We start from the raw sequence: 25,421 nt of genomic DNA, 5'->3' as shown, positions 1-25,421 counted from the left end.
CTTTTTGAAGTATTTTTTGAAGTAAATGAATTTAAGCGTCATTTCATTCCCGATTTTTAAGTACCAAAATAATCGAGTTAGGTTAAACTAGGACTTTTTTATTTATTTTAGAAAAACTAAGATTTTTTGAAAATTGCACCTTTCGCAACATTGCCAATTTATCATTTCAAGTGTCATGAGTGTGGGGAGTGTGGAGTGTCGACGTTGTAGTTGTGTTTAGCTTTTGGTGAGGCCAAAAGACAGAGCAAGCTAAAAAAGGTTTTCGTTTTTAAACTGATATCGGATATGATCTGATGAGAAAATAAATAAATAGGCAATGTTGCGAAAGGCGCAATTTTCAGAAATTTTTTGACAAAATACGATATTTACAGTTTACGGCCCGTAAATACTGTAATATTGGTTATTAGCATAGAAAACTTCTGTTGGGAAAACATTTAATAATAATTTTTACGTTTTTACGTACCAAGTCTAATACTGAAAAAAATTGCAAAAGCTAGAAAACAAATACGATTTGCAAGCTTTGGTGGTTTACGTTTAGGATCAAAATGGACTGCAGTCCATATATTCAAAAAATTTTAAAAAGATAAAGGACAAAAGAAAAATTGGTAAGGACAAAATAACATTGTATTTGGTCATTACCAAGCTGTAGAAGCATGTGCTAAGCACCTTGAATGGATTTGGGTAACATTTGAAATTTAAATAGGACTTGGTACTTGTCAGTCAATGATTTCTTCCATGTAGAAACATCATACACAACGGGTACAATGGGTAGCACTTGAAAATTAGTAAAACGTTAAATGTTCTTCTTTACTTTTTTGCTCACTTTATTGTTTTTTTTTAAATTTTTTAGTAGGATTTAACAAAAATTATCGCTCTTTAAATAAAAATTTATTGCGTTGAATCGTAAACCAAAATGAGTGTCTACTTCTCGAAAAAAACCTGTATGAATTATGTACAATAACACTATATGGGGTTCAACTAGGCACTCTCAAATCGTTGACGGGTCTCCCTAAGGCAAGGATGGCCTGATCCAATAAGATATTGTCGTCATCATTTAAGGGGGTAATCTTCCCAATCTTCCCAACTACTTCCATCGCCCATTCTTCTTGGTGTGTTCGGTAGGTCATTTCTTGATACTGCTTGATTTCTTGTAGGAATTCATCACTAGAGTTGAGTTTTAAACTCCAAAGTTTCTCTTATACATTTGGCTTAAGTCCTCTCCATAGGTGCTCGAACCTTGTAGCTTTGATCGCTCGGTAGCCCGTTTCTTGCCGAAACTCTTCGGCTCACAGTTCACTACCCCGATTCTTGCCAAACTCTTTGGCTAACGGTTCCCTATCAATATTAACGTTCAATCAGATCTTCTGCGCTTCAACTCTCAGAGATCTCCCCCGGCATCCCTTTTGTTGTTACCTCCTTCCGTCTGTCACACTGTAGGTGCTGTAACCTCGTACCCTAACAGTTTAAGGTGCGTACACCAGTTGGTCGACGGTTCTCAGAGGTCCCTGACAGCTACCAACCCCGCACAACGTTCGGCGGGCACAACAAGCAGTGGAATTTCTTTTTGCTAGAGAATTTTCGGAGAAGCCAGTAACACTGAAAATGCTTTTGCAGCATTTTACAGCATAGGCCAATCAGAAAAAGAATGATATTACCTATTTGCTGAATTTATTGATACAACATCAACCTTCTCCTAATTACGGTTCGTTACCAGCTACGGGTCAGCGACTTATTTACATGGATGGAAGAAATATATGTCAAACTTTGACATCAATTTCTTCAGGGAGATTCACAAGTAGTAGCGTTAAATATTATGCCATAGAAAACTTGATGGGAATCTGAAGCGCAGAAACTAAAATTTAGGTATAAACTTAAACTAGCCGCACAATGCATTTATGCAAGTATTTATTAAGAATCGAAATGTGGTATTATGTATATGTACGTAGCCTTTTGGTAATACAAGGGGCTTGCAATGTGGGTGATCCGTGTTCCTAGGTTTATGCTTGGAAAGTTTTCGAAATTACCCAGAGATAATATTTTTCAATTTTTCTTCATCCAACGCGGCGTGTGAAGGTAAAGCCAACATGTCAAAGAACACTTGTTATGTGTTAGTATTCACAAGATAAAAAATTTGGCGATATATTTAATACAGTCTGGTAGATTTACGATAAACCATGCAGTGTTCGATGCGGACGATCCGTGTTCAATTCCAGATACAGCCAGGTTAGAATCATTGGTGAGGTCATATTTTTGGGGTTCCCTATCCAATTGGCCACACCGGATAAACGTTACACCCCTATGGTTCAGGGAGGAGAAGGGAAAGTTGGTGTGTGGTACGCGGGTATAGCCCCGCCAAGCACGTGTGGAAGCTACCATAAATGAATATTTTCAAAGTGGATTTTCTACCCAAAGACATAATTTGCACCTGGTATAGTTAAATTCATCTAATTAAGGCGCATCTTTCTATGCTTATTAGATGTTTTGGATATTAGGAAACTGCTGGATTGTCTATTACTAAACTGTTCTATTGGGTCATCATTCACAACACAAAACATAAACTAGCTAGTTCTTGTGTCTTTGAAATGCATATTTTCATACTCATAATCGTGTAGTCAAGGAATAACGCCAATAATTAAATTGTTGACACAGAGAAAATCAAGCCCACTTATACCAATTGAACTCCACATCTGGGAACAAGAACAACAACAACTTAAGACACTTTTGAGTTACTTTTTTGTACAATTCTTTTAACGTAGATGAAGAATCCGGTGGTACGTTTACAATTTTTAATTTGATTCACACTGAAATATCTCATTATTATTTGAAGTTTTATTTCATGTGAAAACTTTAGCTGAGCCATTATGCTCAATAGAACAACTTGTATTGGCCGACATCTCGGTAAAGTTATTAACTTCTTCCTTTGAAAGAAATCTCTTTTTCTTTGTGTCTTCAACTGACATCAGATTTTCATCTCAATCTGTCAACGGTAATACCAGGTAAGACCTTTTCTCTAGCGTATTAAAATTAATTTTAAGGCATGTGGACGATTGTCCCTTTTTACAATTGATTGTCCTCTCATGTTTGCTACAGTGCCTCTTCCCCGACTATTGCCCCCCCGAAATTTTTGCCCCCTGTAACTCATCCCCCTTAAACAAATGTCCCTCCAAAAATATAACAATTGACCCCTTCTAACAGTATGTCTCTACGCCGTGTTCAATGGCTAGGTGTTTGGGGCATATGAGTAGTTATTTTTATCTGAAAATTAGGATCCGGGTAACGATCCGGGTAATTATTGATTTTTTTTTTGTTTCAACGACTTACCTGGGTTTCACGTGGGGATGAAATATTTAATCCTGTACCAAGGTATAGGAGTATATGGTAGGCGTACTCAGAGAGCCCTCGTCTGCAAAAATGGGACGAAAACTGGAATGGCTGAAATTGGCAACGCTGGCAGTGTGTGTAACTATGTAGGCTACTTTTATATGGGCTCTTATGGGACTAACTTTTTAAAAGTCTCTTAATTGTTCTTTAAAATATTATTTTTGATAAAAAAAATTCTGACTGATATGTGCAAACAATATCCGTATATAGCTCAATAAACAAAACGTAATAATAAAATGTTAAAGTATTAAAAAAAAAAATAAAACTGCAAAAATGTCGCGAAACCTGCAGCAGGTCTTTTTCAGTTGCCACTGCCACTATAAATAGCTTGAAAAAAATACGAGGAAAATTCCACATCTACTATTCCGCGTCAGTGGAAGGAAAGGAGACAAGAGACAATCCAATCAAGGTGATTAAACATTCGAAAAGAGTTTGACAGCAAAGTCCTCAGTTGGACAGTTCCACAAAGTGAATTCCACAATTTTCGTACTAACTTCCGCCCAGGGACTTCACCTTCTGGTCGTCCGAAACCTCCTTCACCATCTGCTTCAGAGAGGATCGGCCAAAAAGCGACCCGCACTCCTTCGGGTTGAAGCGGTTAGGTTCCAAAAGAAGGGACTGGAAACGCGTATCGGTCTGCTTCAAAATGTTCTCCCGACGATGCATAGTCACGGTATGAAAGGAATGACCCCACAGCTTGAGCGCCAAGACAGCTGCGTCGGCCATGACGACGACGAATCTTTGAGTTCAGAATCACATGAAAGCTGGCCCCACAAGTAGAGAAGAGGCCTGGACACGTCCAACAGCTTGAATTGATGGCTTAGCAATGTCCTCTCCTTTATCTCCGCTTTCGAACCCTCTCCTCCCTTGAGTTACTTTAATTGACGACTCGTGGAATGATCCAGCTTTGGGAACAGAAGATCGAAAGATTTCGAATCGAATGTCGGGGAAAAATACCTATCAGTTTTCTGGCCTCTGTGGATTTCAGTAGAGATGACATCCAACCTATAAGCTCCTTCGAGTGAGCTCGATCCAGGCAGAAAATCTTGGCAGGGCAGCGACGTTGTCTACCTCCGTCGGCAATTGAGAGTTCCTTGGCTGTGATCCGTCCAATTGGATCTCTTTCTGATCTTCCTTTTATGGCCTCATATGAACCGAACGGCTAAGTTCTGCACGGCCTCTACGTGAGCGCAGCAGGCCAGCAGGCCGAGCCCTGAGGTGACTTGTCCGTTTTTCTTTTGTTGCATTTTGGGGTACTTTGAAAAAGCTGTTTTGTTGAATAAATTGCAAGGTAAACACCTAACCAAGGTCGAGCTATTGTTGTACAGTTAGTGACATACGTGATATGCAAGTTGCGCCTAAGACAAGCAGTACGCAATACGCAGTGGGCCGTACGTAGTACTATGCTTTCATATGAAAATGCAGATGAAACATTGAATCTATTCCTAACTAGTAGACTAAATCTAGCGTAAAATACAATGGCGAGTCCTGACTCCGGAGCAGAGTTCTTTCGAATACGAGAAAACTTTGTTGCAATAAGAATAGGAATAGCATCGAAATTTTAGGAATAAAAATATAAAAATAATGAATAAAAATTCAAGTGTAAAGAATAAAGAATAGAATAAAATTTATCTTTTATTCTTATTTCGAAAAAATTTTTGAATAAAATTTCGAATAAAATTAATGATCTTGATTCTTAAAATTTAACGATTACGTTTTAAGTTTTAATTCTTTTTATTGTTCGTGAAACAACAAACGATGATTGAGGCTGGATTATCTTTATTAACGTGACAAGACAATATTAAAACAGATTAATGATACAAATACAACAGCCAAAAACTTCCATCTTTTAATTTTTTCTGAATTAGTATCGATGCAGTTAACAGAAACACAAAAACAGACCAATGGACGCGAAAAAAATTAGCTTAACATTGTTTAATTCATATCTTATTGATATTGCAATAAAAAATAAATGGTACAACCAGATAGCAGTAATTCGACATGAAAAGTCCATAACTACAATTATTTAGTAATGACTATAAATATATATATACAACATGTAATAAATATGAAAGTAAGGAACATGAAGTTATCAGGTGCCCATTTTAACGCTATTATGAGTTTTTAAGATCAATAGCGTTTAAAAAATTCTTCAGATAGACGATAGACACATAATTATTCAAGTTTATGCTTTAAGGGATGCCAGACATCGGTGCCAAATCAGTGTGTGCAGGGAAAAATCTTCATCCCCTTTTGATATCCAATCCAATTCAATTTGAAGCACGGGTGGATGGAAGTTGGCAGTTTAAATGTTCCCCTTTTCAAAATTGAATAAAATCTATATCATTTATAAATAAATAAAAACTATATAGAGAAAAGGAAAAACCAAAGCCAGAACTGATAATATAGAAAAGTATGGCAGTTTCCTAATATCCCTGACTTTTAGTTAGAAACTTTTGAGATCGTCAATGACTGTGCTGAAAGAGCTGGAAAACTAATTTCGGATTTCAAGGACGTGGTTGTTAATTTTAAGGATCAGGAATATTTATTTAAGGTTATTGAAGATCACCGGAATAATTTTCAATCCTTAAAAAAGAGCAGCTTAAAAGACCTTTGAATTCAAAATGATGCAATACAAATTTCTTTCCGTCTGCGCGAGATTTTATTTTGGTCCAATTAGGTTAAAAAAAGTAGAGCATGTAGATATTACAGTTATCTAACATGTGTGAAGAGAGCAATAAAATATACTCCAGATAGCTGGCTCTATGAATTAAAATAACGAAAAATTCACGTTTTTTCATGTTTTAACACGAAAATCGTACGTTTTGTTCTGTAACAGCCTAAGCTTCCCCACGCGTTTGGCGAGGTAATACCCGCGTATCCAACGCAAATTTTCCCCTTTCCCCCCTGAGGCATAGGGGAAAAATCTCTAAAACAAACAAACATTTTCCGGACTCTGAATATGGATCCTGAATTTGAACACGGATCATCCGTATCGCACACCATATGCTTTACCGTAAAGCTACTGCACAGTTAAAAATTTTTTTTCAATTGTTGGTATATATGAAATTTAAATAAAAGCGGCTGATTAATTGCGTACCAAATTTACGTTTATTGATCTTGGTTCTTGGTGTATAAGACCATTAAGAAATAAAAGCAATCATCATTCATTCATCAACAGTTTAACACTTTCTGCGGCATTTCAAAACATAAAAAGAATTAATAATATCCTCTCAATCAAATTTAAAACAACGGTTTCAATTTGAAGAAGCGCAAGTGCTGACAATCGTCGTTGGCCCATGGTGGATTGTTGATAGTTCTAGATCATTTTTAAAGTGTTGAAGGATCGCTGGCCTGAGCAATTCGTAACAGATGTGGAAGGAAAGATTCAAAGGGCTATATCTACATTTGGAAAAGTCACTTGCAGTTTATTTTCTTTCATGATCCACATTTGGTCCAGCCCATTTGGCTTCCGCTTCTTTGGTCCGCCCCCGATTAATATGAATGGAGGAACGAAACTCTTAAAGTGAAGTAGTCGTCCGGAAAGCAATGCCAAATGTCACCATCAATTGTTAACCAGATTTTGGGGTTGAAAAGTGATGGCTGCTGCATCCGATTCGGGGAGCATCGTAAAAAATCCAAAACGGATGTGCAAGTGCAAGTAGGCTTGTTGCCTTCGTTGGAGCTCTGCTGTTAGTTGATGTTGACTTCAGCCATCATCTTAGTCCGGCACGTAAAAGCCGTGTTAGCAGCACTGTCCATTTCATCATGGTGTCGCTTGCTCCGCTGTTGAGTGTCCGAGTGATCCCATTTCCATTCCAAAACGTTCCACAGCTTGTTTTTGCGCATATTAGCTCATGCGTTCTAAAACCGTGGTCTTAATCATTGTCAGCACGGCTGTTTCGAGCTTGTCAAATTTTTCAAAAAGTCCATTGGCTTCCTCTCTGATCGTTAGAGTTTGAATTGAATCAGCTGCAATCGCTTCCAATGCCGATTTGAATTCCGGATAGCTTCGTTCAAATGACAGCGTCAGCACGAGCAGACCAGCGGGTGTGGGAGAGACTCTTAGGAACTTTAAACTCCTTTTTTTTACTTGATCGTAGATGATTAGTAGAACAGCCTAACGATGCGTTGATCCGGACAAAAAGTTGAAATTTTTTTGCAAAAATCTGAAAAAACTAACGGTTGTAGCACAGGATTCCGCTGCGCTTGTTCCGGCAAGGTTAAGAGAATGGACACTGCATGGCACTTTGCGGAGGATTGACGGCCTTAGTCCTAGCTTGCAGTTCAATGTAGATGCCCAACATGTTGCTGGCATTATCTTATGATTGCCCGCGAAGATCTTCTTTCAGAATTCCGAGCCTGTTCAACATATCTGTCACCAAGTCAAACATTTGTATAGCGTTGCCACCATGCATTGGTAGGAACACGAGAAAACGTTCGACTAGTGCTTCATCCGGCAGCACGTAGAGCAGAACAAAAAACAGCTGGGTGGTGTGCGACGTATCCGAGGTGGAATACACGATGACTGGATAGTACTTGGCTTCTTTCAACTCCTCAACTATAAGGATTCCACCTTTTCAGCAAGCAGTTGAATGAACTCTTCTCAGATGTTGGTGGATAGGTAGAAGGTGTTATTACATTTGCAGTTATTGCCGTAAGTCGCTAAATGTTTTACCAAAAATGCATCGTGTAGAGCCAATAGTTTCCCTTTAGTCCGGTCGGGCTAGGTTTTAACCCCAAACAAATTGTAATAAGTTGTTTTTTACATGATCTGTGTTTATATCCCCTTTATCTATGCCCTGTTAAAAAGCTCCCGAAAAATATTAATATTTAGTGTACTTATTTTAATTTTTAAAATATGCGTGTTTTTGTGATTCAATTAAAACTATTAAAATACAAGAAAATATTAATTTTGAAAAATGAACTTTGTTATTGAATCCCTCATTTATATTCAGGATAAATTTTGTTTACATAACCTTAAAAGTTTGAAATTCACAGCCACTTTTAGCTGGTCACCTCCTTTTTTCCCCCTTAAAAACGCGTCCGTGTTTTATACGGCTCTTATGTAAAAACCATGACAACGAAAATCGTTGCCGATAGTGAACTAGAGTTCGCTCTTCATCCGTTAAGGTTTCATTTTAATCGGCGGTTTATCCTTTACCACCCCAATAAATGATTCCCGGGAGCTAGTTTTACTTTTCAAGATATTTCATGAAATATAAACCCAATTTTCCCCAAATTTTCTTACTACACGTTCTAGTTTCCGCCACACCCGCAGTGAGCGCTGTGGCGTTCTGTTATTTTGTTTACATATATCCAACTTCAAAATTGAAATCAAGTAGGGTATTCTGCTCTAAGAAACATCAATTGTGTAAAACCTAATTACGTTAAAAAAATAGAAAAATAACGTCTTCGAAAATGGCAGCAGATATCATTAAATGTGTCATATGCAATTTGAGTGATTGTGAAGAAAATTTGACCAAGTTGACCAAGAAAGGATGTGATTCTCTCAAAATTTCAGGTGAAGCAAGAGGAGAAAATTTAAAATTAAATAATTGTGGTGAATCCTTTGTTCATGCCGATTGCCGAAAAAACTACGTAAGTAAGCATAAAATCGCTCAATTTAAAAAGCAACAACAATCAGCAACTACAACGACAGATTGTGATAGTGATCGGTCAAGGATAACTTTAAATCAACATTGTATTTTTTGGAGATTCAAACTGAGCTTAAATAAAGACAAAGAAAACATTTGTGTGATTAAAACAACAGCTTTTCAAGAAAGTATAGTAAAGATTTGCCATGAGGGGAATGATGAATGGGCTACAGAAGTATTGAGTAAAATAGAAGGAATAGTAGACTGTCTTGCAACTGGAATAAAATCGATGCTGCAGGGGAAAGAGCAATGAATGTAGTATACTGTGGAAGCCCAAGTGATAGTATAGATTCTCTACGTTACCAGAAATTCTCTAAAGAACACAGAAAAAGTTCTTGCTGCCTCACTTTCAACATCTGTTTATCCAGAAGATCTCCCCCTTACTTCTGCTACCATGAAATTTTATAGTCGAAGAACATATTTTCAGGTAATATAAAACAGTAATATTGAATAACAAAAATACTTATTTTGTTCTTGTAGATACAAAGTTGGTTGGGTGAAACCCAACACAAAGACGTTGAGTGGGGATGGATGTTAAATGATGGCTTTCTATACCCTGTAACAACCGATATACAGCCTGCACCAAAAGAACTGCTAGAAATGATAAAATGTGGATGTAGTGGTAACTGTGACACAAGACGATGTTCATGTCGTAAAAATGGGATGGAATGTACAGTTGCATGTAAAAATTGTAAAGGTATAAGCTGTCAAAACGTCATGAATGAAGATATTGAAAACAAGAATGCATTTGAATAAAAAATTAAACTGAATAAATCTGTTTCTTATAACACTTTTTGTAAAATAACAATTACCAATACCCTACACAATTTCATACTGTAATTTAACACTAAAATACATGTACACTGTGTTCACTGTTCAACGACTTTTATCAAAAGGCTTTTCCAAAAATGTAAACAAAAAAGAACGCCACAGCGCTCACTGCGGGTGTGGCGGAAACTAGGACGTGTAGTAAAAAAATTTGGGGAAAATTGGGTTTATATTTCATGAAATAACTTGAAAAGTAAAACTAGCTCCCGGGAATCATTTATTGGGGTGGTAAAGGATAAACTGCCGATTAAAATGAGACTTTAACGGATGAGGAGCGAACTCTAGTTCACTATCGGCAACGATTTTCGTTGTCATGATTTTTACATAAGAGCCGTGTAAAACACGGATGCGTTTTTAAGGGGGAAAAAAAGGAGGTGACCAACTTAAAGTGGCTGCGAATTTCAAACTTTTAAGGTTATGTAAACAAAATTTATCCTGAATATAAATAAGGGAATAAATAACAAAGCTCATTTTTCAAAATTTATATTTTTTTGTATTTTAATAGTTATAATCAAATCACAAAAACACGCATCTTTTAAAAATTAAAATAAGTACACTAAATATTAATATTTTTCGGGAGCTTTTTAACAGGGCATAGATAAAAGGGATATAAACACAGTTCATGTAAAAAACAACTTATTACAATTTGTTTGGGGTTCAACATACACTTTTTGCTAGCCCGACCGGACTACTTGGGAGCCAATAAGAGTTGCTGGCTAAATCCGCGATAAGCCAATCCACGGGAAGAAAGAAACTTTGTGATGTCCACTGCCCAGTTTAGCGATTCTCTCGAATAATCTTGATCAATTCGCTCTTGTCTGATTAAGTCAGCATCAATTTTGGCTTGAGGTTTGCATCGGTTGACAAATGTATAAATGGCCTGGCTGTGGACCGATGACCGCTTGTGACACTAATAGGCTAAGAGCCAGCCCAGAATTAGACGCATTTTAATTGGCAAACGGTTTGAAGGGAAAATGTGAAAGAGGGGGGTGGGGTAAGACGTGAGGGTCACGTCTGGTCTGTCACAGCGGCCACGTATAAGCGTGACACGTTGCCAAAGTCGGCGTGAAATGGCGAAAAAACGCATTTTGATTGGCATGGAAAAAATTTATGACATTCGTTAGGGGTAATATTAATAAACATAGTGGTCGAAGACCAGACATGTTTATCAGTTGTTTATAATAAACCAGACCTCGATAAAGATCGGTCATTTTGGTGAAAAAAAGCATTTTAGTTGGCAGGTATAATTAAAACACAAAAAAAAAGATGAAATCATACACAATTTAACTGTTGAAGACCAGAATTTATTAAAAGTTGATTTATATCAACTAGACCTCATTTTCTGACTCGATTTGACAGAAAAGCCTTACATTTAATAAAACGGCAACGTTGCATGCCTACGCGGGTATTTGAAATCTGATTTCACTTTTCTATGTAAAAATAAAATAGCAGTACCCTGTTGGAATAGAAGTCGTAATTTTAAATATTTATCCGATACTAAAATAATTCAGCTATAAAATTATAAATGAAAATGTTATTCACCAATTGGCAACGTTTTATTTACTCTGTGTTTAGCCAGCTCTGTCAGATTTTAACATGAAAACTTTGGTCGCTATAATATAAGAATACTTTTTAAAAATTAAAATGGCTTCTGGAGTTGAAGGTGTTTCAAAAGAATCAAGTAAGTGCGTGATTCACGTTGCGGAATGTTCAGAAACTGTTAAGATTTTCACTGCCAAACATCTGAAAAAGTGTCAAGATGCCCAGCTTGTGTATAAATTTCGTGCTAAGACAAAATACAGTACAATCCAAGTGCCAGAAAGTCTTGAAAATTCTCCAGGATATCACCCATCCTGTTACAGTAAATTTACATCTGTTTCTAGCCAGGAAGTGCAATTGGCTGTTGAAAAGCAAAATTTTCTCGATAACACTGAACAAGAAAATCAACCAGGTATATAAACATTACACTCGTAGCTCACAGCTTCTATCACACCATTAATATGTTTTTAATAAGCACAACCATCAACAACTCCCTGTTTCGTGAAACACCTCAGACGGAGATGACGCCCACAGTGAAATGCGATTAGACCTATAGCCCATAACATTATACTATCAAAGTGTTGCCTATTAGCTTTGGTGTATATAGTTTTAGTAGAATTTGATCCGATTTTTTCATAGGTCCATAGTTTCATCAATTCGTTTAGCTATAGATCGATAGATGTATACACTTGAAATCGACATTCATTTAGCCCTTAAGCACAGGGAATCATTCACAAAAGTTGTAAAAGAAAGAAACAAGTTATCAAGATTCTCGGAAAGCACGGGGGGGGGACACATTTTTGCATAATAGTATTTTTTCAGGGAAATAATTCCGATGTGTCCACCAAAATAAAAAAAGATTCAAGGGCATTGGTTTTTATGGAAATTCAAGGAGAGATTCGGGGTAAGGAAGAATTCAAGGTAAAGGAAAAAATGTTTTCATCAACATGACTTAAAAAGAAAACCATGAAATTTTAATAAGAATTTGATATATATAATCAACTATACAATTAACAAACTAAATGTCACGAGTGATTTAAACCTTTAAAAAATCCATTTGTTATATAATTTAAAAAATCATTTTCCTATTTACTTTAATTCTATTATAACGCAGGACTTTTATACAGACTCGAGTTTCAAGTTGAAAAATAAATTTTATATTGTAACAACGCGTGATTAATCCGTGTGGATTATCGGGTTTGCTTTATATATACATGACACTTCGGCACAATCTCGTGATTAGCGATTGTTTGGCACACATCCCGACTGGACTTGTCACACTGACCGCCTAATCCGGACAAGATATATCAACGAGATATGCAACAACTTTTCCAAAATGGAATCATGATTCCTTTTTTAAAGCTAAACTTGTGGTCTATAGATCCTTTCTTAACTTGGTATCTATACGTTCAGTTGACCCAATGCTTACAAAAAGAGCTGGCCCATTACCTTACTTAACCTTCCTTCTCATAATTGTGAACGTTTTATTTTCTATGTATGAGTGCTGTACATGAGACTAAAAATCTGGAAATATATTCAAAGCAAAATCCGATTTTTATTTTGAAGCTGTAAAATTTAGAGTGGGGCAGCTCTCGGTATCAACATTCCCGAAGGAGATGGCAGTTTTCATTAACCAGAACTATAGCGCAACTACTCGTTATCAGTTGTTTTGCTTTTATGTCCATGCGGAACGATTGATGGATATAAGTAACAATAATTGCCATTAATGGAGAAATGAATTCTGTTTAAGCTGATCGAAAACCATTTGCTTGTTTACCTTCTCTGCTTACCTCTAAATCTACCAGCATGAATATTGATTGGTTATACGTTATCGAAACATAGAGCGGTGGACAACTTGATTCCGAATCCATAACGAAATTAAAGATGGTTGACATTCATGTGACAGAGAAAACTGACCACCCAATTGTTTATAGTCACAATTTTTTGGAACTCACTCAGTATAGGTAAAAGCTTCTCATAATTTCTTATAAGAAATCATTCTGATAATTAATGGATTGGGAAAGTGAATTGCCAATAACCAGTTGCTTTTGGATTGGCGATCTTTACTTTATGGAGGCCATGGCTATTTAGAATGAATGATTATTGTTCCCTTTTTTCTTTCCAATAGCCTGGACAAGTGGACATGTTCCTTTAAGTCTAAAACTAAAATAGACGAAAAAAAACAAACATGAAGAACAAAAACAAAACAGAAAAATGTGGGGCGTACGCGATACACGGCACGTACATCCAAAAAGTAGGGAACGCATCACCTTATTGGGTTTATCGTGAAAAGACCATATCTCTGAGACCAATTTGACAGTTTCTACAATTTAAATGTCGTTTCTACCCCGTTTTTTCCCTTCTTCTTATTTCCTTTGTCAATCTTTTAAATATAAATATGTCTGAATGATTATCTGAAGAAGAGAGGCATATAAAATAGGTCCCAACGAACGGCAGCTGTTACAGCCGCATCGATTCGATGGACGTTGTCGTTCACATTAAATCGACTCTTGAAAGAGACTATAAATGAATCGCTTGGTAAATTTGCTCTCCGTTTTGTTTTTCTATTTTGCTGAAAACCAAACAGGTGCTGGAAGGGATGCATGGGTGGGCGATTTGCATACCCTGCTTCGAGCTGGTTGTTCTTTACGATGTCAGGTCCAAGGTCGTTGTATGAGACAAAAGGCGTGGCTGTTGATCCATGTCGGCTGCACGAACAATTATGAATATGATGATGACTGTGATTTTAATGAAGAAGATTCTTTTTCCAGTGAAGAAGATTCCTCTTCCAGTGAAGAAGATTCTTCTTCCAGTGAAGAAGATTCTTCTTCCAGTGAAGAAGAAAACTAAATTATCATTTCTGTTTTTACTCGTTTTGTAACGTTGTTTGTTTTTTAAAATACGGCAATCACGCAGTGGAAATAAATCAAGAATACAAAGATCGTTGAATTTTAATGCTTGGCTTATGACATTCATTAATTACTTAAAAAGTTTCATCAAAAAAAGAAATGAAAAGGAATAATTTCAAATACCCGCGTTGGCATGCAACGTTGCCGTTTTATTAAATGTAAGGCTTTTCTGTCAAATCGAGTCAGAAAATGAGGTCTGGTTGATATAAATCAGCTTTTAATAAAGTCTGGTCTTAGGTGTTAAGTTGTGTATGATTTCATATTTTTTTTTGTGTTTTAATTATACCTGCCAACTAAAATGCGTTTTTTCACCAAAATGACCGATCTTTATCGAGGTCTGGTTTATTATAAACAACTGATAAACACGTCTGGTCTTCGAACACTATGTTTATCAATATTACCCCTAACGAATGTCATAAATTTTTTCCATGCCAATCAAAATGCGTTTTTTCGCCATTTCACGCCGTCTTTGGCAACGTGTCACGCTTATACGCGGCCGCTGTGACAGACCAGACGTGACCCTCACGTCTTACCCCACCCCCCTCTTTCACATTTTCCCTTCAAACCGTTTGCCAATTAAAATGCGTCTAATTCTGGGCTGGCTCTTAGACTATAAATGCCTTGCTGGCGTTCTTCAAAGCACGAAAAACTAGTGACGAAAAGCTATTGTTGAAGATGAAACTCATCCTGATTGGGTACCCAGCACAAATTGTGATGTTTCTGTAATAAAAAAAGACACGCAACGTTCCTGAAATAGACATGATAAAAAAAAGTTAGATTGAAATATATAATGCTGCAAAGATAATCTATCTCCTTGAAGTCAGGTGTCAATTCATTTGTGAATGTTTTATCGACAACCAAATGTCTTCATTGTAAAATGTCAAATGGTGAAAAATTATCAAGTGTCTCATCTAAAATATCTTCTACGTTGTGGGTTTATTTTTATTACCGAAATGGCACTAACTTGACAGTCCTTCCATCCAATCAGGAGGTACTCACAAGAGGGATCAGTTTTATTCCGTCTTCTACAACACGATATAGCCCTACCCACGATCGGGAAGGCTTCAAAAGATACATCAACCTCCTTGCCCCTACTTTGGGCTAACAAACAAGCAGCAAGGGAGAGCAGTCTTATTTCTACAATAGTGAAATCTAGATGGGAACCACCTCCACTTTTTCACCCGCAAAGAGCTGGACAGCCATTAGCTTCATCCTACATGCTAGCTACCCTGGAGCCAGTCCGGTGAAATCTACCAAAAAGAATCCGCTACGCGTGGAGAGATTTGACCATCAACCCCAGATTCTACCTGATGAAGGCAGATAGAAGAAGAAGACTAGTGATGTGGAGTAGAGAAGATTATAGCAAAAAGACACTAAGGTAGCTACAAGATACCACGACGTACGACGAACTCACTCTTAATCAGGCAGGAATTTCGTATCGGCAAGTACGCAACCTCACGTCAATCCTGATTCGAGAGCCTTGTCACGAAGGCTATATCTTCCCTTCCGAGTGTAGTGACACGGGTACGTTTGCTGGAAGACCAATTCTGGCCGTGGTTAACGGGAGACTCAAATCGTGAAAAAGGGACTGGCCCTACTGACTGCCTCGCTGCTGAGGGAAATCCCTGGATGGCTATCCGAAATCAGGAATCTATTCAGGGAGCTGGGCAGTGTACCCCCGCTACTAGGAGCAAGACTCTTTTCCGTGGCTGTCGAAGCTTTGTATCCAAGCACCTCGTGGAAGGAGGGCATTACGTGTGCAAACTGGTTCTACGCGGTGAAGCTGAAAATATTTCAACAGATAGCTGCAGACACAAACAGCCTGCCGCGCCTTTCGCCATGGTGTTTTTGGAAGCTGTTGGAGCTGATCATAAAAAACAATTAAATATGCCATCAGAATGAGTTTTAGTTCCATCAACTGAGCTGTGCGCTTCGATTAAATTTTTTTTGCCAATCACTTCATGTACTATCGGACTTATACCCTAATACGCAACCCTAATACAACACCAAAATGCCATTACTCGATATATTAATGACATCATTGGTGTGTGTTGTGGTGCCCACCAAGGAAATATGAGAAATATTCAACCGAATGATGGATGGCACCATCAAACTCTTCTTCGTCATTGAGGTAACATCATGGAGACCCTCGAAATAAATATGGGGCTCGAGGAAGACGGGAAGATCTCCACGAAACTAAACAGGAAACTAGCCGAAGACCACCAGTTCGTGCACTAGGCCACCAGTTCGTGCACTAGGCCACCCACCATAACTTCCATTTAAAAAGGAGCCTACCATACTCACAGCTGGTAAAGATCAGGTGGAGCTGTACTTCTCTGTGGGATTTTCAGGAGGGTGCTTCCAGCCTGCTACAACGTTTCTGGTGAAGGAAGTACTCCAGAACACGTTCTACAAACCATCCTTAACAAGGAATTGGAATAGGAACATTCTAATACACTGGAAAGGGGATCTACTGGGCGACAGGCCAGAAAGAGTGAAACTAGTAACAACATACCATGAAGCATGGGCACGCTGTCTACAATGTTTACCAGTTTCGTGACGACCTAATCCCTTGCATTCCTCTCTGTTGAGATTTTAACGACTACGCCAAAGAGCTACTTTTCTTGTTCGTGACAAAGGATAAGTAAAATGTTGGATTTTCAGTCAAACCTAAACCCTCTGGCGGCAGACGGACAGATACTGTTTAGCCCACGCATTGTCTCCTCTCTTCGTGACAAGCTGTGAAGTGCTCGGCTCTCTTACCTTTGGAACTGTCAATGCATGTGGGTAACTACTGTTAAGGTGTTTTGTCTATATATATATGTGATATACCTGAATTAATGCATATAACTGTGTCTAATCAATATACTAGTTCAACCTGAAGGCTAAGTGTCCTACTATCACAATTAACAGGTTATGGGCCCAGGTGACGCGTAATCTGACAACATGACTGAAAGCCCTGACAAGAAACGAGATTATGTTAAGTTCAATGGGATCAACTTCCCTCAATGGAAATATGCCGTCATGTTGAAGCTCAGAAAGAAAAAGTTGGAAGCTATAGTATTGGGCACTGAAACAAAACCCACTCAGGTAACCACTTATAACTAGAACTCCTGCACAATATCGAACTGTTTAATATGAGAACCCAACACAGAAGACTCTTTAGATTTGTCTGTAACTTGTCTACCACACAGCATGATTCTCGTTCTAAAACATCACTGACTGTATGACAAATGGCAATGGTGACAAGTTGCATCCATAAATCTATCGAGTACTCAAGTCCAACCAATCAACTAGGCTCACTGACTGTGAAGATTCACAGGTAACTTAAGAAGTATGTACAGCCTTACTAAAGGTACTGACTGTGAAGACTCACAGGTAACTTAAGAAGTATGTAGAGACAAACTAAACACACTGACTGTGATGACTCACAGGTAACTTAAGAAACGTGTATAGGACTAAAATTTACTGACTGTGGTTCAAACGCCACAGGTAACTTATCAGAGTATATACATCATCACGTATAGAACAAAAAAAAAAAAAACTAAAGACCAAACACAGGTAACTGACAACATTTTCCTTTTTTCTTCTGAACAGGAAACATTAGAATTGGTAGTAGACGATGTGACTTCAATCGTAGTAACAAACCAAGCAATTATTGATGCATGGATGGAGAGAGATGTTGATGCTTGCTCGATAATCTTTTACAACATTGAGCCAACCTACCAAACTTCCATTGAAGGCTCCACCACTGCACATGAGATGTGGACTAGATTAACTCTACAGTACGCTGAAGTCTCTGTTGCTAATGCATCTCTATTACTTGGCAAATTTCATCAATATAAAATGGACCCTGGTATTCAAAATAATTAAAACAACAACAGATCGTTTAACTAATTTTCACCTAACCATCCACTAGATCACTCAATAGTTGCCCACATTAACCGACTGCGGATGATGGCTGAAGAGCTAAAGAGTGTTGGCATCAATGTATCAGAACTAGAACTACTTGTAAGAATCATACAAACACTTCCACCCAGCTATAGATATTTCATATCAGCATGGGAAAGTGTTCAGCCGGCTCAACAAACATTAGCTAATCTCACAGCTAGATTAATAACTGAAGAATTGAGAAGCAAAACATATGGAACTGACGCATCTGAAACTGCCTTCTTCGCCTCGCACCCTTCAAGAACAAAACAACAGCAATCCGACGCAAACGCCGCACGAAGTAAAGATACAAGAAGCAGAGGAGAATACAGCCACCGAAAATATCGAAACAGCCACGACTATCGCGGAGGATCATTCCAACGAAACGACAACACCTACCGCAGCCAGCCCAATCGAGGTGGAAGCCGTGGTCGTGGTGGTCGTGGTAGAGGCGGAAGAGGATGCTACATCTGTGGACGAACCGACCACAAAGCCTACAACTGCTGGGAAAAGAAGGACGAGGATCGAAGAGAAGCCAGAAATGACCTATTCGACAAAAAACGCGATTCCAACTCCAGTAACAACGACGACAACAAATCATTCTGTGCCTTGTCATCACTCTGTTTTATCTCACGGAGATCAAATGACTGGTATGCTGACTCTGGGGCGACCCACCACATGACAGATCAATGATCCTTTTTCAGCAAATTCAAGGAAATCCAGCACGGATCATGGGTAGTAAATGGAATCGGTGGCTCTGAACTTCTAGCTCTTGGAATCGGCACTGTCCCAATCTACTCCTACGTTCATGGCGAGAGAAAACTCGGTGAATTCAAAGATGTCTTATTTGTTCCAAACCTAGGCACAAGTCTCTACTCCATCGGGGTCGCCACTGAATCCCACATCGAAGCCCATTTCACCAACAACAATGTCACCTTTGTGAAGAATGATACCGAAATTATGAGTGGCCAAAGAATCGGAAAGTCATTATACCATCTTAAAGTAATTGCCAGAACTTCCAATCAAGACTCCTCTTCAACGGTCGCAACAAGCTCTGAAAAATCCCTTCATCACTTCAAGATCTGGCACCAACGCCTAGCACATATCAATAACAAAGCAATACTCAAAATGATTAAACTGAACGCGGTAGCTGGCCTCGATCTAGGTGTGAAAGACCCTATCAGATACCTATGCGAAGGATGTATATTCGGCAAACTATGCAGATCCCCATTCACCTCAAGCACTACTAAATCTGAAGATGTCGGCGATATCCTTCACTCGGACATCGGAATCATACCAATCCCAACTCCAACAGGTGAAAGATACTACGCGATCTACAAAGACGACTGCAGCAACTGGTCCGCCACAGCACTACTAAGAAAGAAGTCAGATGCGGGCAAATTCTTCATGAAATTTATCGCGTTCATTCTAACTGCAACTGGAAAGAAGGTCAAGATAGTAAGAACCGACGACGGAAAAGAATATAACAACAACATTATAAACGACTACTACACTGCTAACGGCATTGTTCACCAAGTCAGTAACGTATACACCCCGCAACAAAATGGCGTCTCTGAGAGAATGAATCGTACGGCCATCGAAGCAACTCGCAGCAGCCTACACATGAGGAGCAATAGATTCACCAATATGTTCAAAGTAGGTGATCCTGCAGTTCTAGAACTCTGGGGAGAGTTTTTGAGAAGCGCCATCTACGTACTTAACAGAACTCTGTCCTGCTCCTCATCATCAAACTCATCTACAAAAACACCCTATGAGCTGTTCTTCAAACAAAAACCAGATATCAGCCATCTAAGGGTTATCGGATGCCGAGCGTATGTGCATATACCTGATGCCAAACACATGAAGCTTGAATCAAAAGGAATTCCATGCTGGCTGGTTGGTTACGGAGAGGAGACAAAAGGATGGAGAATGTGGGATCCGGTGACAAGAAAGTTTATCATCAGCCGTGATGTAACCTTTGATGAGGATCTACTTATCAGTGACATCACAGACGACCACAAACAACATACACAAAAGCAGCCAGACTACACCCGGTTCGACCCTTTCTTTCTAGCGACCGAAATCCTCAGCCTGGTATTTTTTTTACTTGAATTTCCAATGATAAAATCTCACTCTTTATTCAGTTCTATACGAGATTTTTTTAAAATTCCACATCACAGGAGACTGACACACCACCTGGCCAAGAGTCAACTAAGCCAACTACAGTCGGACATGAGATTTCTGAGACTGACACGGAACAATAGCAACACCTCATTCTTTCTCCTACCCAACCTGAAGAAGATTCAGCTGTTGACAATGAGGATCGTGAACTCCAACAAGCCGCTTCAGTTCCTGGGGATGCCCCTGACCAAGAAGAAGAAGATATCGTCCAGCTACCACGAAGATCGAATCATGTACCTCAGTACAGTGCAAGATACCAAGAATTTAGAAGAACTCTAGGACTAACTACAATTATCGACGACTTCAAAACCAAGCATGCTTCAGCCCTATTCACAGAGTCCTCGGAACCCCAAAGCTACAAAGAAGCCCTCAAGTCTGAAAAATCTGAAAAATGGATGGCGGCTTTCCAAGAGGAATACGACTCACTAATTGAAAATCAGACCTGGAAACTTGTCCCCCTCCCCCCCGATTGCTCACCAATAAATTGCCAATGGATTGGAAAAATCAAACCGGCCTACGACACAGTCGCAGAACGATACAAAGGTAGACTTGTAGCAATAGGCACAAAACAAAAACCTGGTGTCGACTACGATGAAATTTTCTCCCCCGTTCCACACCACGAAGCGGTAAAGGCCTGTTTCTGCGAGATAGCATCACGTGACATGGAAGTCATCCAGTTCGACATCAAGACAGCTTTCTTATACGCCACCCTAGACAAACCGATATACATGAGGCAACCAGAAGGATTTGTCGTCGAAGGGAAAGAAGACTACGTCTGCCTACTCGTAAAATCTCTCTACGGACTCAGACAGGCGCCCAGATTATGGTTCAACAAGCTGAACAGCGTCCTATGCAAATTTGGATTAAAGAATTGTACTGCGGACAAATGCATCTACCTCAGAAGAACCCCTGACGAGTTCACAATAGTGATTGCCCATGTAGATGACAGTTTTGCTGCCAGCACTAATAAAAATATACTTATACAAATAGGCACACACCTTAGCAACAACTTCACTGTCAACTCGGTACCTGCAACCCGTTACATTGGCCTGAACATCACTCGTGACCGATCAACTAAAAGAATTTTTCTCTCTCAAACCCACATGATCATAAAGCTATGTCAACGCTTTGGAATGTCATCCCTTCTCCCCAGAAGTATACCAGCCGATCCATCTACACATCTAGTCACGAGAAAACGCCCGAAGAGCGAGGGAGAGATGACTACTGCTTCTCCATATCCGTATCGTTAAGCCGTAGGCGCTCTTCTCTACGTTGGACTCATGACGCGCCCAGATATCTGTTACGCCGTTGGCCAAGTGTCGAAGTATTGCCAAAACCCCGACCCATCTCACTGGGACGCGGTCGTCCAAATATTTGCATATCTGAAAGGGACTGCAGACTACGGCATCTGGCTTGGTGGAAACCGAAGCGGGCTCGTCGGATTCACGGACGCCGATTACGCAGGAGACAAAAACGACTATCGGTCAACGTCGGGCGGCATATTCTTTTTCAACGGCGGTCCCGTATCCTGGTTCAGCAAGAAACAGTCCTGTACAGTTCTCTCCACCACGGAATCTGAGTACATTGCTGCCTGTGAGGCCACCAAAACCATTGTATGGCTCAGTTGTCTACTAGAGGATTTCACAGGTGTTGAACAGCAGAAGATCCCACTTTACTGCGACAACCAAGAAGCGGTACGACTAACTTACAACGCTGAATTTCACCAGAGGACAAAACATGTCCTCACAAGGTACCACTACATCCGTCAAAAGGTCTCTGAAGGAAAGATCGAAGTCAAATATATTCCCACTAATGATCAATTAGCTGATATTCTTACCAAGGCTCTACCCAGCCCAAAATTCACAATGATGAGAGAGAAAATTGGTGTTGGAAAATCTCCGAATTAGTTACTCACCCAAAAATAGACAGACACACTTAAACCCAGTATTACCTACGCCGAGGGTTATAAGTTTGAGGGAGAGTGTTGGATTTTCAGTCAAACCTAAACCCTCTGGCGGCAGACGGACAGATACTGTTTAGCCCACGCATTGTCTCCTCTCTTCGTGACAAGCTGTGGAGTGCTCGGCTCTCTTACCTTTGGAACTGTCAATGCATGTGGGTAACTACTGTTAAGGTGTTTTGTCTATATATATATGTGATATACCTGTATTAATGCATATAACTGTGTCTAATCAATATACTAGTTCAACCTGAAGGCTAAGTGTCCTACTATCACAATTAACATAAAATTTAAGGCAATGAATTTCTCTGCTTCAACATTCACAATTTCAATCACTTGCTAATGAAATTTGTCGCTTTAGAAATCTCGATTCCTTCATTGCATTTCCCTTCAAACAGTATTTCCATAATTATTAAAAATCGTCTGCGTAAACATCATCAACCCTTGGCTTAAATAATTTGAAGACTTGAAGAGATCCAGTTAAACCTATTACCAGAAAAAAATGGTGCTGTAACGTAAATTATGTTAAAGTGAAACACACACAAGGGCCTATGTTAAATGGTTGGCGTGGTATTTAGTTCAGATTTCTCCAGTATCGATCATGGACTTATTGTACAGATAATAATGTAGATTGTTGCACAGTTCTTGAAGACATTACGATCGTTGCAATTGCCAATAGGTTGCAGATTGCAGAAGACGTTTTCCTGGTCGGACACAGTTTTTGCACACAAGCCACCAGTATTCTACTCCATTACAATCTTCCAAACTATGAATAGTTTGTGCAAGAGAACTTTTTCGATTGTAGTGGTTGCCTATTGAGTTTTTGAAATGCAAAGCAATGGTTCTACCAACTGCAATTCATAGCCTGTGCGATTTCACCGTTTTCCTTTACATATGCAAAGTAAGTCATACTTGCCGAATGAGCTGAATATATATTCAACAACATTTCCACTTCCTAAAGGTAATTCATGCTTAATATCAAGTTTATTTTCTTACATTTCAGCTCATATTTTCTAATTTTAGGATTATTTATTTTTATTTGTTTGACCGAGTTGAAAAATGTATAAATTCTTTTTTGTTTTCTCCACAGAATTTTTGTTGTTGCATAAAAGAAAGGCTAATTTAAAAAAAAATAATATATATTCTTTAAACTGAAATTGAATCACTTTCTTTATATTTCAGGTGGTATTAAAAGAAATTTGACATCCATTCTTCACTTTATGTAGTCTGCTTTTTTCGTCGCAGCAATCGTCGTCTCGTGTGTGTCGTGTAACTATTGGTTACGTTGGTTTACGAAAAAGATAGAAAACATACGCTAAACTACGTAAATATTACATTTCTTGTATAACTTTTAAAGTTTGCTTTCCGTTCAAATACTGGAAGTTTGTGACATCACCTTAAAACCTAAATTTGATTAGAAAATGATCTTTGTGACAGTCGATTTCATTTTAAAACGTTGCTAACGTTACTAGTGGTTTTCTTGTTCTGATGTATTTTTATTTATTTCCCAAGTGCCGAAAATCAACATACTGGAGTACATATAGAAGAAAATGAAATAAAAGTTGAAGTTGTCTTCATTTAATGGTACTCGTCGGTGAAGGGTTGGTGGCCATCAGGTGCATTTTTTCGTTTGAACTTTTAAGAGAACAGTCGCAAAATCAGTGGATAGCACAACCATGAAGCTACATGGTTGTGGTATTAAGCTCGTCTCATTGCTACTTTCAGTATGTATAATTATTAAGCCAAGCCTAATTTGCCTCTTGCTTTTGCTGGAGAATTAGTTGCATCAGGTTCTACTGACGATGAAGGACGCAAGAAGAGAAAAGGGAAACGTATAAAACCGAAAACAAGGAGATATCTATTTGTAGAATCAACGGAATATAGCAAATTTGAAATTTACCCATTTGAATATAATACATTTCTCTGTTTAGACGGCTTTTGTCATTGGAATTGGAAGAACTGTTAACTTAATCATGGGAAGAGTCACGAGAGCCTTCATGAATACTACAAATGTGAAATCTTTGCAGGACTCAATGAAAATAAAGTATGGTTTAAATCATCTTTAATTTTAAACGTTATCTTTGCTGAGCAGGACTTTTCATTACCTTTTGGGCATCTTACTATCTATATATTAAAACTTGTTTCAGAAGAAATAAAAGACGTTGACAAATCAATGAATGGAGACATAGTGGAATCCAAGATCAAGACTTGGCTGCGTCAGTGCCCAAAACATGCACAGAAAAACGTCGAAAATGACATTGTGAGAAGAAACCAAGAAGTGTCCGACCACGATTACGGCTAAGACAAAGAATAACTTAATTTATTTATTTCTATTTTCTGTCCTGCCATAGAAGTTTGCAAATATTATTAAGTAAATACAATCTCAAATTTGCTTTAATTTTCGTTGTAGTTCTGTACCTGAAAAGGAATAATATATTTTAGTTTGAAAAAATTATTCGATTTCTGTATATTTACATAACATAGGAATGTGGTCATATTTATGTTAACACATATATACAGTGGGGGAAATGGGAAATAATTGATGATAATATTCGAAGAAAAAACATGTATTGCAAATCCAAATTTTTATATTTACTTCGATTTCCCGTCCAAAATCCTTAGTTCATCCAATGGGATGAGCAAGGTATCTATATGGGATTCTGGCTAAGCGGACATTACCCATGTGTAAAATATATCCAAGGAACGTAAACTTGGGAATTTGCTATGTTCCAAAGATTTTTTGTCTCAAAATGACGTGTATTGGACGTCCCTGGTACGGCACTGTGTTGGTCAAGGGGGCAGTTGCAGGGGTGAACAGCAGCAATTTTTTGGAGCCCAAATAGTGCAACAACAAGCCTACACATTACAAATGCAACAGATTCCCTATCAACACGCCATCTCCAAAGGCAAATCCAAAATTTAAAAATAGATTTTCTCGAGTGGACATCATTTTGGGATAGTTTTAACTCCTTCATTTCCTCGTTTAACATGTCGGATGTAAAGTTGTACATGAGGAGTGGGGCAACTGACGACAAA

General features: G+C 38.5%; 2 protein-coding genes and 1 long non-coding RNA gene across 3 annotated transcripts; all 3 read left to right on the top strand.

Annotated features, from left to right (window-relative positions):
• The first annotated feature begins 17,231 nt into the window (after window positions 1–17,231).
• On the top strand, window positions 17,232–18,187 carry LOC123470342. The gene is made up of 2 exons (XM_045170533.1): window positions 17,232–17,404; window positions 17,912–18,187. The coding sequence occupies exons 1-2, from the start codon at window positions 17,261–17,263 to the stop codon at window positions 18,185–18,187; spliced, it is 420 nt and encodes a 139-aa protein (XP_045026468.1). The 5' UTR covers window positions 17,232–17,260.
• A 3,518-nt stretch (window positions 18,188–21,705) lies between these two features.
• Window positions 21,706–22,332, top strand: LOC123470622 (secreted RxLR effector protein 161-like). The gene has a single exon (XM_045171161.1). It carries the CDS (start codon window positions 21,706–21,708, stop codon window positions 22,330–22,332), a length of 627 nt encoding a protein of 208 aa, XP_045027096.1.
• Window positions 22,333–23,638: 1,306 nt separating this feature from the next.
• Window positions 23,639–24,831, top strand: LOC116927691. The gene is made up of 4 exons (XR_006643991.1): window positions 23,639–23,709; window positions 23,898–24,001; window positions 24,167–24,429; window positions 24,533–24,831. It is a non-coding gene; the product is annotated as an uncharacterized LOC116927691 (long non-coding RNA).
• Window positions 24,832–25,421: the final 590 nt, after the last annotated feature.

The sequence above is a fragment of the Daphnia magna genome, linkage group LG3 (genome assembly GCF_020631705.1).
Source record: "Daphnia magna isolate NIES linkage group LG3, ASM2063170v1.1, whole genome shotgun sequence".
Taxonomy (NCBI): domain Eukaryota; kingdom Metazoa; phylum Arthropoda; class Branchiopoda; order Diplostraca; family Daphniidae; genus Daphnia; species Daphnia magna.
This window is presented reverse-complemented; position numbering and strand designations above follow the sequence as displayed.

Excerpts from the sequence above, each read along its gene's own strand:
- LOC123470342 (XM_045170533.1), top strand. The coding sequence starts at position 17,261 with ATGACTGAAAGCCCTGACAAGAAACGAGATTATGTTAAGTTCAATGGG. Across the intron at positions 17,405-17,911 it reads CTGAAACAAAACCCACTCAG|GAAACATTAGAATTGGTAGT; the intron begins GTAACCACTTAT and ends TCTTCTGAACAG.
- LOC123470622 (XM_045171161.1), top strand. The coding sequence starts at position 21,706 with ATGACGCGCCCAGATATCTGTTACGCCGTTGGCCAAGTGTCGAAGTAT.